At 33.0% G+C, this 13,530-nt stretch overlaps 1 protein-coding gene across 1 annotated transcript; it reads left to right on the plus strand.

Annotated features, from left to right (window-relative positions):
• The first annotated feature begins 1,297 nt into the window (after nt 1–1,297).
• Nucleotides 1,298–13,249, plus strand: LOC129920708 (uncharacterized). Its single transcript, XM_056002247.1, has 3 exons — nt 1,298–1,572; nt 5,376–7,124; nt 12,424–13,249. Exons 1-3 carry the CDS (start codon nt 1,387–1,389, stop codon nt 13,216–13,218), a joined length of 2,730 nt encoding a protein of 909 aa, XP_055858222.1. The 5' UTR covers nt 1,298–1,386; the 3' UTR covers nt 13,219–13,249.
• Nucleotides 13,250–13,530: the final 281 nt, after the last annotated feature.

The following is a 13,530-nucleotide window of genomic DNA, read 5'->3' on the forward strand; positions in this document are numbered from 1 at the left end:
GTACTTGTTTAGTATGACGTACGACAAACCAATACTGAAGAAAAAAAGCTGAAAAATACATAGAATTTTTGTCGTAAATGCAAAAAGTTGGCGCTTACGACAAAACAAAGCTAATCCGATGCTTATTTTGTGGATATACGACAAAATGCATACTAATTATCTCAGTAACGGTAAACGATAGGACAATTCTGATAACAGAAATGAAAAGAGAACGTTCTAAAACATATTACTACATATCCAGTTTAAAAAAGTGTATTTTGGCGTTTACGACAAAACTAGGGCATTTATCAAACCAGAGCCATTTTGAAAAAAGGGCTTTTTTTTAAGTTGGGGCAGTTTTGAAAGCAAGTTATTTGGGATTAAAGACCTTTTTCAGGGTGGGACATCTGGCTTTTTAGAATGTACGTCATTTTTTTTAAGGTGGGGCACTTTTATTTTGTGGTAGGGCATTCCAAACAACAATTTTGCTTCTTTAAAACTTAACAGAAGCAATATTACCATCCTCCTGGATACGACAATACAAAAATGACATCGAAAATATTTCAATAGAAGCACTTGAACGATATATAATTTTTTTTTTCTTAAAGGCAACTTACTGGACCATCATCAATAAAAAGAGATTAAGTTTTAAATTTTTAATTAATTTATTTCAATCAAAAATTGGATTGAAAAATGATGCAAAACTTCAATGTAATACCAAAATCAGAGATATAGAATTAGAATAAATAAATAAAAAAATAAAAAATACATAAACCCTAAAGATATTCATAAATATTGAAAATATTTAATAAATAGAAATGTAAAATGGTTTAATTCACAGAAAAGTATAACTCAATCCAACGAAAGCTTGTTGAATTATTTACTGGAAAAGAAGTTATTTTTGTATTAAATTTATTTACCTATATAACACACCGGTTGTTTTTGAAGGGGATTAGTTCGTTTTATAGGGGTTTTACAGCAGAACCAATTTTCATGAAGAATATTCACTAGTATTTAAATTTTATTTAAAACAAAAACTGATGGTTGTTGGCAGAAACGGTTCGAACCAATTGTCTTTCAAAAGGATGATGCATTTTAACGCAAATCTTAAGATTCAAAGTTTTTACTCGTTCCTAAAATCATAAAAATACTTTTCTTTTTATACCAAAATGTCAAGGTTATTTATATTAATTTTTGAATATGTATTTTTTCTTTGCGTTGACAGATTTTTTTTTGTAAAACATTATGATGACGATGGCAGTAGCAGCAGCTAAAACTGAAGAAAATAATATTTCATCGAGGAATAATATCAGCAACAGCAATAATAATAACAACAACAAAATAAACAATACGATATGCTCTCAAGATAAAAACGTTGCAGCATCGTGTCTTCATCATTTTGTAAAAATGATCAATGATCCCTCCTCATCTGCAAAGAACCACCACCAAACACAATCGGCACAGAATTCGCTCGAAATTAATGTAGACCATCATCATCATCATCACCATCATCATCATCAACAACAACAGGAGCAAATGCAGCAGGAAATCGATAGTTTATCCTCGACAATTTCTTCTCCAAAACCAAACCAGGTGAGTTTTTTTTTTTTTAACTTACAGGATGACGCGACCCAAAGGAAAAATTATGATCCTTACTAAAATTTGTTCTGCCCTAAAGCTTTACAAAAGCAACTCTAGCATCTGAAAAGCCTTATAGAAGCAAAATTGTGGTTAGTTGGTTATTTAGGGTTGGGGTCAAAATTCTGCCGGGGTCAAAATTCTTTTGTCAAAATTCTGCTTTCAAAATTCTGTTTTTCAAAATTCTGTTTTTCAAAATTCTGTTTTTCAAAATACTGCTTTTCATAATTCTGCTTTTCAAAATTCTGCAAAAAATTAAAAAAGGGTTTGGAAAATGTTAAAAAGCGCGCGCTTTTTAACATTTTCCAAACCCTTTTTTAATTTTTTGCAGAATTCTGTAAAATCATCTTTTTGAAAAATTATCTGCTTATTTGATTACTTACCTACATAATTTGTCATTTTTTAAATGCGAATTAATTTTTGTTTTATAAATGAATAAATTTGAAAATATTAAGAAAAGGTTTTTAATATTAAACATTTCCGAAAATAACTAAAAATTTATTAATTTATCAAATAAAGATGAATATTCAAAAATTTGAATAAGAAAAGGAATATACAACATCGGTTCCAATTAGTATACATATTTTATTTGAAAGAAAGTCAGTATATGCATTTCAAAAAATATTTGCGACACTTAAATAAAAAAATTTAGGAAAGTACCAATGTTGAATTACATTAATGAGGTGTATTTTTCTTTAGCCAGCGCATATGCTATAAAAAAAACAGAATTAGCAGAATTTTTTTGTTCAAATATAATGCTGGCAGAATTTTGAAAAGCAGAATTTTGAAAAACAGAATAGAAAAAAAGCAGAATTTTGAAAAACAGAATTTTCGCTGAAAAAGCAGAATTTTGAAAAGCAGAATTTTGAAGCCAGAATTTTGACCCGATCCCGGTTATTTACTTTCGAAATTCTCAATTAAAGTGTTTCGTCCAATCAAAATGTTTAATAGCCTTTTTTCGTAAAAGTAATACTGTATTTTCAATACAGTATTTTTCAAGAAATTTTCTTTGAATATATCACTGGTCGGCAACGAAAATGGAGCTTGAACCAAACCATACTTTTCTAAAGGACTATTGTGTGTTGATTCCGAATCTGAAGACAAAATTTTACTGGCACGTCAAGTTTTCGAAATATTTAAATATTAACAGGTCAAAAACGCGTTTTTGTGGTACTTTTGGCGTTGAAGTTCATCACTGTTAAATTTTTTTCGCAAAACTACATATGCAATATTCAAAAGCCATATTTTATCGTCTTAAATACGTTTATTTTTATTTTCAAAATTCTTTTTTTCCAAAAAGATATTTGGTATAGAAAGGTATGATATCTCAAAATCTTGGTGGTTAAGGTAACTTATGGTTTTTGAAGCAGATTTGAAGTAAATTTCAGTTTTCGATTCCTTATTCGGTTGAAAAAATAGCAAAATATTACGTAAAAATAATAATTTTAGATCAAATGTCAAAAAACATTTCATTTAAAATTAGTTTTTGGGACTTAATAGCTAAAAATTGTGAAGAGCAGAGCTCAAAAACTAGACGTGATGGAAAAAATCTGAAAACTGTTTTGAATTCACCACACTCAAGTTTATTAAAATCACCTTACAGAGTTCTTGCTCCCGACTTTTGTTGTTTTTTTGCCGACCAGTGTAATTATTGACAATAAAGTTGTAATTTTATACAAACTTATTATTAAAGTAAAAAGGTAAATCAATTCTAGGAATAAAAATCAAACTTTTCTTAAACATACAAAATAGATTTTACAAAAAATGTCAAAATCAATATAAATTAATTTTTTTTTTGTAATTTGTTTAAGGTATGAAACGTGGTTTAGTTCAGATTGTTTTTAAAAAAGTGTAGAGTTTTGTTTTTTCCCTCTCCTTTTTCTGTAGCTCCCGATAAAGTACCTAGATTAATCAACATTAGCAGCTTGTCTCTTTATTAAGTTGATCATTTAGAAATTCATAATAAAACTTTTTTTAAATAAATCTGTATTTCAAAGTTCTGTAAAAATGATGTAACAAATATCGTTTTGATAATGTAAAAAAGTGCGCGCTCACTTTTTTACATTATCAAAACAATATTTTCTACAGCATTTTTACAGAATTTTGATTTACAGAATTTTGATGTACAGAATTTTGAAATACAGTATTTTGACCAACCAGAATTTTGCTATACAGAATTTTGACTTTCAGAATTTTGTTCCTACAGCATTTTGCACATACAGAATTTTGACATGCAGTATTTTGAATACAGAATTTTGCAACATACAGCATTTCGACCCCAACCCGCCCAAATGAGATGATTTCGACCCCAGTCGTTTCTAGTTCTGTCAAATGTCAAAAATATTCAAACTGTCAAATGTAAAAAACTAATATAGAAGAAAACTAACAGTTCAGTTAGACTCACGTTTAAAATATTTTAAGACTCTGTAATTGAAGTTAAAGGTACTTTCACTCGAAATTCACCACCATAAGAAACAAAATAGTTTCACAAGGGTTGGGGTCGAAATTCTGTATGTTGCAAAATTCTGTATTCAAAATACTGTATGCCAAAATACTGTATGTCAAAATTCTGTATGTGCAAAATGCTGTAGGAACAAAATTCTGAAAGTCAAAATTCTGTATAGCAAAATTCTGGTTGGTCAAAATACTGTATTTCAAAATTCTGTACATCAAAATTCTGTAAATCAAAATTCTGTAAAAATGCTGTAAAAAAATATCGTTTTGATAATGTAAAAAAGTGCGAGCGCACTTTTTTACATTATCAAAACGATATTTTTTTACAGCATTTTTACAGAATTTTGATATACAGTATTTTGCCGTACAGAATTTTACAAAACAGAATTTTGCATGACAGTATTTTGTTCATACAGTATTTTGACGTACAGAATTTTGTATTTACAGTATAATGACGTACAGAATTATGGTATTACAGTATTTTGACCCCACAGAATTTTGTCGTACAGAATTTTGACAAGCAGAATTATGACCCGCTCCCGTTTCACAACTATGAGAACCAAATGGTTCTAAGATCACTATAGTTAATTCCTTTGACATTCTTGTCAGAAAGTAAATTTTCACTCTGTACAAACGCCACAAAGGAAGTATAACTTTAAAAATAATTTTTCATTTCAATAATAATGATGATAGCGTCTATTCATTTTTGACGCTCTGTCGTCGTCGTCGTCGTGGCTCATAAGTAGATTGTTATAATAATTATACACATATCAATACGTAGCATGTTGTACGATCTATCTATTTTTTGAAATAAATGCGCTTTTCTCTACTTAACGATTTTCTAAAGAGCCTTGATAATGTCCTTAAAAATACACTCAACACAAAACACACGAAGGCGAACATTATCTCATATTGGAATGAATTGTACCCATGGGACAACAAAGATTCCCATAACCATAAGCCCGAACTTCCGCAGCACAAAAGGGGTTGCTATCGTTACAGTCAAAGAAATAGACAAAATAAAAACGAAAAGAAAGAAAAAACTTTTTCACTAAACAAGAGGTGGCATTGAGGGTCGGGGATGTACTTGTAACTCGTAAGTCGTAAGCAAGAGATTCTTCAGAAAACTGTAATCTTACACTGTTTTGATTGAACAATTTGTCGAAAATAATTGAGAACGTGAGCAGATTATCAAGGGCGCACGACGTCGCACGTTCTAACCATCTAATTTATTTATTTAATTCTCCAGAGTCCTAGTTAAGAATGTTTTTTTTTTTTTTTTCTTTTTTCTTCTGTTTTTTAAGGTGAGCACTGTTTTACTGTATGGGATTCCAATTGTTTCGCTGTACATCGAATCTCAGGAACGATTATGCCTAGCTCAAATCTCGAATACACTTCTAAAGCAATTCAGTTACAATGAAATACACAATCGGCGTGTGGCACTTGGCATAACATGTGTCCAATGTACACCGGTGCAGCTGGAAATTCTGCGAAGAGCTGGAGCAATGCCAGTTAGCTCAAGACGTTGTGGCATGATAACCAGACGTGAAGCTGAGCGTCTTTGTAAGTCATTTTTGGGCGACAACACACCACCACGGTTGCCGGATGACTTTGCGTTTAGTGTTCATCACAAATGTGCATGGGGATGCCGCGGTTCATTTTTACCTTCGAGATATAATTCTTCACGAGCAAAATGCATCAAGTGCTCCTATTGTGGGTTGTTCTTTTCGCCGAACAAATTTATATTCCACTCGCACAGAATCGGACCAGGTGATAAGTATGTTCAGCCTGATGCAGCTAATTTTAATTCATGGCGACGTCATATGAAACTAAGCGGTAATCCGCCTGAAGAAATCACTCACGCTTGGGAAGATGTCAAGGCGATGTTTAACGGTGGCACTCGGAAACGCTTGATGACCTCTTCAACGTCGAGTTCGTCGTCAAGCTCATTGAAAACAACAACTGTGGCAGCCGTGACAAGAGCTGCCAAAAATTCTGCATCATCTTCTACGTCATCATCGTCTTCTTCATCCTCGATAGCTGCTCAGTCTCCGAAGCGTTTAAAAGAAACTTCTTCACCGGGCCGAACAAATGCAATAAATTCACATCAAGTTGGGCAGTTTTCTTTGAGGCCCTCACTCAATGTACATCATCCGCACCAAGCAAGCGGTTGCAATACTCCATTAGTGACAAATCAAATATCATCATTGCCTAGCAGTACACCATCAACGGATATAACTTTGCCGTTTTCGAGACATTTTATGATGGACTACATGTGGCATACACATGCTCAAAGTAAATCCTCAGTCAACAGCCACCTTCACTTTTCAAACTACTCCCTTCCTTGGATAAAAGGCAATGCTGGATCGTTGATATTTGGAAATGCTGTCAATCAAAGTTCCCATGTGACAAATAGCCCCATTGAGGATCAGACCTTAACTATTTCTATCAACTCGTCATCTGATCCGTCATCGTCGGCTTTAATCCGAAAGAATACATCCCCATCGATTTCAAAGTTTGCCTCTCCGCCGGAACATACATATCCTCCTCCAGCATCAGCATCAGGTCATGTTGCTGAAGTGAAAAGCCTTACCGGACTGTATAATAATTCAGCTTTCAAGCCTGTTATACAACTCAACCGAACGACAGCGTCTTATTCAGCGGCTACAACATCTTTAGCTTTAGAAACAGTAGCTGCAGTAGCAGCGGCTGCTGCGGCAGCTGCCGCAACTTCTTACGACAACGAACATAAAGCCTTGGGCCGAACTTCTACTTCATCGATTACGGCCAACAATAATACGATGTCATTCAAACCATTACCAACTTCGTCACAAATTAAAGAATCGTATTCATCGGACGATGAAATGGTTGATATTGAAACAACTGAAGATGAAGAAAAGCTTTTTGATGTTAGCGAACAACAACAAAGAATTCAAAAATTAACCCGCATGAATGATGACCATCATCACACTGAAGCAGCTTTTCTCGTTGATGCACCAATAGAAGTGGATAACTCGAATGACGAGATTTCTTGGAAAGGACTTAAAAAAGAGGTGAGTTATATTGTTATGCTTAAAATTAAAATTATTACTATATTGTTTCTTATCAAATTTCCTTACCCGAAAAAAACAAAAAGTCGGTATCTAAATTCTGTCTGTCTAGGTAACTATATGGTTGTCTCTATCTGAAGCTTCTTAACTTATCTTAAGGACATGAATCACCGAAAACACATTGTTCGCAAGACTCAAAAATGCGAAGCATATAATATGCTTGGTCTTTTTGATTTTAAATAAATTGTTTGATTTCTTTTAGATTTAACCGTTTTTGATATTTTGTCTTCTGTCAAAAATGTATCCTCTGAAGATACAAATTTAACCGACTTCCAGAGCAGAATATATTTTTGACAGTTGAAATTTAGCCTTTCACCTTAATAAAGTCAAAAATATATTTAACCAAATTCATACACGGCCAAATTTAAATAAATAGAGTATTTGCGGAGTCCTCGCTCCCATAAGGAGCATTAGCTAAGGAGTATTGTATAAGTGTAGAGGTGTGAAAATGAACGTTATAGGTACCAAGAGTATTTTGTTTTCGAAAATTGGGAAGCAAAAAATTGTTAGTTCGGTACTTGAATTCATACTACATTTAAAAATAAAAAAACCTCCATACATTTTCTTTAATAGAACAATAAAGTGAACTAAGGCCCCTGGGACTCAGGCAGCTCAAAGTACCTTTTTTTAAGAAAGTTCAAACTCATCTGATAAAAGAACATTTTGCATTAAGATTTTGCTATATAAAAAAAGTTACACATACACCACAGTGACCAATTTTATATTCTTGTTTGAACGACGAATTCGTATTAGATTTTTTTCTTACTTATTTTCGTACAAACTTCAAACAATTAATTTTCGAATTCAATTAGAATAAACATATACTCAAAAAATAATTATATCAGTGCAGAGTTAGCAAATGAACGTTATAGGTACCAAAAGCACTTTGTTTTCAAAATTGGGAAGCAAAAAATTGTTAGTTTGGTACTTGAATTCATACATTTAACAATAAACCTCAACAAAAATACAAAAACATCCATACATTTTCTTAAAGAGAAAAATAAAGAGAGTTAGGGACCCCAATTTTAGTCTTGTCCCAGAATCCAGGCAGCTCAAAGTACACTTTTGTAAGAAAGTTCAAAAAATAAAAAAAAAAAAGTTACACATACACCACAGTGACCAAATTTATATTTTTTATATTTTTGTTTGAACGACAAATTCGTATCAGTTTTTGTTTCTGACGAGTTTTGAAACAAGCTTTAAACTAATTCTCTGATCCAATTAGAATAACCATTAAATAAATACCTACACTCAGAGAACAATATAGTTATTATCGGGATAACTATTAAAATAGTTAAAAAATTGTTATTTTTGACTATTTTAGTAGTCAATCGAAGTAATCGTATTCTTTAAATTAACTATTAAATAGCCAATTTTAACTTTTATTAGTTATATGTGACAATTTAAATAGACAATAATGACTATTTAAAATAGAGTTATCCCGGTTTTAACTATTAATAGTTATTTTTTGTTTCTCTGTGTACCCAAAAAACTACGGTGTAAAAATGATTAAATCGGAGAGGAAAAACACACCTGTTCTAAAAATAGAAGAATAAGTTGAAAAATAATGAGAAAAGCAATTGACAAAGCCTAAATTTTCCAACACAATTTATAAGTCGAACTTAAACCGGATCTTATTTACTGCATAATTTTAAATACGGCTCGGATACGATCCAGAAGCCCAACCATTACCGAAAATGGTCAGTAACTTTCGCAAGTTAAATTGATTACAAAAACTGGGTTTTAAACAGTCAAATTATAACTGATTTTGAGTTAAAATTTTAATTTTTAAAAACGGTTCGTATCAACGTTGTGTGAATGTTATTTCAAAGCGTTATGGTGACCAATTTTTTATGGGGAGGAACGAAACATTTTTTTCCCTTTTATTAAATACATTATTTCCCAACTATACAGGCGGTGAAAAGTTAATTAGTTGCCTAAATTTTTTTTTATTAAAGTTATATTTTAAAGGGATTTAAAATCGCCTTCTTATCAATCAAAAATTATAAACTTACACATTTAAATAGCCTTTTCAATATGAATGATTGTTTGATTTAAAAAGATTGAAAAAGAATTAATAGAAACCTTTCACTGATGTCACGATAAGTTATTAAAAAATATTGGATTATTCTATTATGAAATAAACAACCATTAATAACACCCACCGACCGTAAAGCTCAAATGTCCCAAGTCTCCATTATATAAGTGTAACACCTCACCTACTAAGCTTGGTCGGGAAATTAATTTATTTTATTGCCGCTTCAATTAATCTATACCTACACCACCGTGCCTTACCTGCCTACACCCTCTATGTGATGCCTTACATTCAATTTATTTTCAATTGTAATCCAATTTTTACTCGTAATCAAAACACACGAGTTAATTAATCTTATTTCTTACCGAACCCAGTCAGGTTGAGGTTCGAGGAAGTGGAAGTGGAAAACCACAAAATTCCTCTAGAGTCGTTCTCGTTTTACCTATGCCAATACGCTGCTTCTCCTGCCGTAAGCAAATTATATTTTGTACGCCAAACAGAAAATAGGTAACAAGTCGACTCGACTCGATTCTCGACACGACCGACGAAAAGAGAAGCTCTATGCAAATTATCCATTTCTATCAAACCTACCTATCTAGCAAACTAACAGGAACAGCTACATCAGCCACATAAACTCATACCTATATTTACTTGTTTCCAATTTCAAATTGAAATTTTCCTACAATATACTTTTTAACGTTCTCGTTACATTTGGATCCTCAAATGCTTGTTTGTGTAGAGAGGAAATAAGTAAAATAATAAAGACCCCAATTGGTGCCGAAACTTTGGTTTAGTGGGGAGTATCCTTTTTTTTTATAGCAAAGTGAGACAACAGGAGCTTTTTTTCCTTGCTGTATAAACCGAACTGGATAACATTTATTCATACATCCAAGGGATGTAGATGGAGTAGGTGTGTTCTGCTGAAATTGGGGTAGGGGGTAGGGGGTGGGCGGTGGCACATTCATCACCTCCTTCATTCCATTGTTTTCGTGTTTGTTTTGGGGATGATATTTTAAATTAGGATTGTGTTGAGAATTGGGGAAACTGTGAGAACTGGGCGGGATCAGGTGGGGGCAGGCGGGGCTCGCAGCGGGCGTAGAGACTTTGGGGCTACAAAAAGCAAATGAAACTGCAGAGACATTAGGAGGTTTTGAAATAACACTCGCTGCATATATGTATGGTGGATACATGCTGTCACTGTCGTTCTCCACCACCACCACACCACCACCAGCAGCAGCACACAGGATACAAAAAGGATACCGGAACCAGAAACAGAAACAAATGCGAGAGATTTTGAGGAATGGTAATGGAGTCAGGGGTAGTTGGTTGAATAATGCGATGATGGTAAATTTAAATTGAAAGCGGGTGTTAAAGCGAATCATTTTAAATTGACTATAATTATGATGTTTCGCCTGTTGGTTTACTCCAGCTCGTCGCTTTTATTATCGTCGTAGTCGTTGCTGTATAGCTGTAGTGTTTTCCATACGAACAGTGTATACAATTTTAATTGAAAATTTATATTCCCTTCCCTTCTTGGCTTTCAGTTTCTGTTCCAACCATCGCGCTCCATCACCATTATCCTCTCAAAATGCCAAGCAAGGATAAAGACGAAAACGAGTGGGTCGAGACTCTGTTTCTGGTGTAGGTGCAGGAGGTATTTTCGCGAAACGATAACGGTGGATAGGTATAGCATAGGAACGTTACATTGACTGTGACTCAAAAAAAAAAAACAAAAAAAAAAGCAAATGAGGAGAAGGGAGGAAAGATATAGGTAACATTGTATCGCTCAATATGCTATTCACTGAAAGAGTAAACCAAAAATTGAATTACCGTAATCTCAATTTACATAGTAAATTGAATTGCTCTGTATGCGAGATGGTTATTGTTTGTACTGAAATTTTTGACTTTGTTCTGTTCTGTTTTTTTTTTTTTTTTTTTTTTGGCAAGAGGCAACGATAATGTGATAAGAAAATTGGTGGTGGTGGGTAATTTAACAGAAATGTTGTTAGCGATTTCAATTATTTCAGAGTCGGATTAACGATTTTCTTTTTGTCAACGTTGGTATTCAAGGTGATTATTTATTGCGTTTGTATGAGTTTCAATTGTTAGTTAGTTAGGTAAGGAGGCAGGCAAAATGGCTGTAGAAATTTAAAAGTTGCTAGAGCTATGGAACATTAACTTTACGTTAGCCGTACTTTTTTTTCTATATTTTTATCTTTAAGAAACAGCCATCAAAGTGGCATATTTTCCTAGTGCTATGCGCATTTCACACAGGATGCTCGGCTAACCGGCCGTTTAGCTGAATAATTGCTGAGAATATAAATTCTTTCACACGCACTTACAAACCGAAACCGTTTGCCTATTTGGGTTGGGTTTGATATCCCGCTTTTTATATTCCCGTTTTTTTTTAAATCCCGCTTTTAAAATCCCGTTTTTCACTATCCCGCTTTTTATAATCCCGCTTTTTGAAATCCCGTTTTTTATTATCCCGCTTTTGCTAGTTTTGCTTGCAAAATCGGGATACTAAAACAAATTAAAAAATGAGAGATTGTTCTAAACGCATTTAATTAAAACCTTTAACAAAAAATATAATATATATAAAAAAAAATAAGAAAAAGTAAGGAATGCGATACTAAAAAGAAATCAATTAACAAACTAATATTTACTTTAAAGTTTCAGAAGAACAATCAAATCGTGATAATCCCATAGATTAATAATAACATAAAATGATCACAACACCTTAAATCAACAATTTTGATATTTAAATAAATGAAATTTCTTTTATTTGTGAACTCAATTTAAGGCTTTAATCATTTTATGTTTTTATAAAAGAAATACCGTTTTCATAATGTGTTGAAGGTACATATTGTGTGGGCTTTACAACGCAAACAATCAGTTCTACTAATTTTTTGTCTATTTCTCATGATTTTTTTATTTGTGAATTAAGCATGTATTTTGTAAAAAAAAATCGGGATTTTCGGGATTTGACGGGATTTTAAAATGCGGGATTTCAGAAAACGGGATTTAAAAAGCGGTATTTTAGTAAACGGGATTTTGAAACTTTTTTTTCGGGATTTTCGAAAAACGGGATTTTAAAAAGCGGGATTCCGATACGCTCCCGCCTATTTAACCCATTTTAAGTAGTTTTGAAGGCATCAATTTTTTCTTTAATAATTTATTGTTTTCATTGGTTTCTTTTCATTTCAGCAGCCTATAACTCCGCAACAAGACACCACCTGCAGAATGCAAACTCCTACTTCTTCATTAATATCTCATTCACCGGCATCGTCTATCACAAGCGAACACCATGTCTCCTACCAATTATCCAACAAATCAGCATCCAGCACACCCGATATAATCTTATCAGCATCACCAGCTTCTTCGAATTCAACAAGTCTCAATTTACAAAAAACCAGCAGTCCCGAGCAGCAGCAGAGAAATGTAGCAGCAGCTATTGTCTCGGCCTTCAGTCACAATCAACATCATAATCATCATCACCATCATTTGCATCCTCATCACCATCATCATCATCCTCATCAATCACCAACAACGCACCACTCAGTTCGCCTACCATTACCGCAGCCAACAGTCACCACATCAATTGCCAATGGTACAACATCATTAATGAGTGGCCATTTGGCATCAGATATTAATAGCAATAGTGTTCAATTTGGATCAATCGGTAATAATCCATCATCGAATAAGACCAGTCCGTTTCTAGTAAACAGCAAAACCTCGTCGAACAACAATGATGGCAACAATGCTGGTTCATCAACATCAGTAAGAAATGCTGCCGTTGTTTCACCAACAGCATGTGTCAACAACGAATTCTGGAGCGTTGCTCGATTATCATTTAATCGGCCCAACAACGATTATAGCCAGCATCATAATGTACCAATCACAGCGACATTCCATAGACACAATCATGACATAGCGAAGCATTTTCAAGCTTTTCGTAATCACGGGCAAGAAACGCCAACTCAAACTAATGGAGTTGGTTAATTTTTCTTTTGTTTTCTTTTCTTAAATATACATATACAAATATACATAATATATAATTTTTTGTTGCTAAAAAAATGGTTAAACTTTAAAAATAAAAAAAAATAATAATCGCTTTCTTGCAATATTTTGTTACATAAATTGAGTAGAAAATAAAAATTTAAAGGTTAATGAATTAATATAAAAATGTTTAATTTTATTGTGCTTTTAGACAAAAAATAGCTTAATTGTTTCATGAAAAAAAGAAAAACATCAAGAGAAAGGTCTCGTTGAGCTCTATTCAGAACTGAAAACCAAAAGTTTTTTCAGGTCTGG

This window comes from Episyrphus balteatus, chromosome X (assembly GCF_945859705.1).
Source record: "Episyrphus balteatus chromosome X, idEpiBalt1.1, whole genome shotgun sequence".
In the NCBI taxonomy this organism is placed as follows: domain Eukaryota; kingdom Metazoa; phylum Arthropoda; class Insecta; order Diptera; family Syrphidae; genus Episyrphus; species Episyrphus balteatus.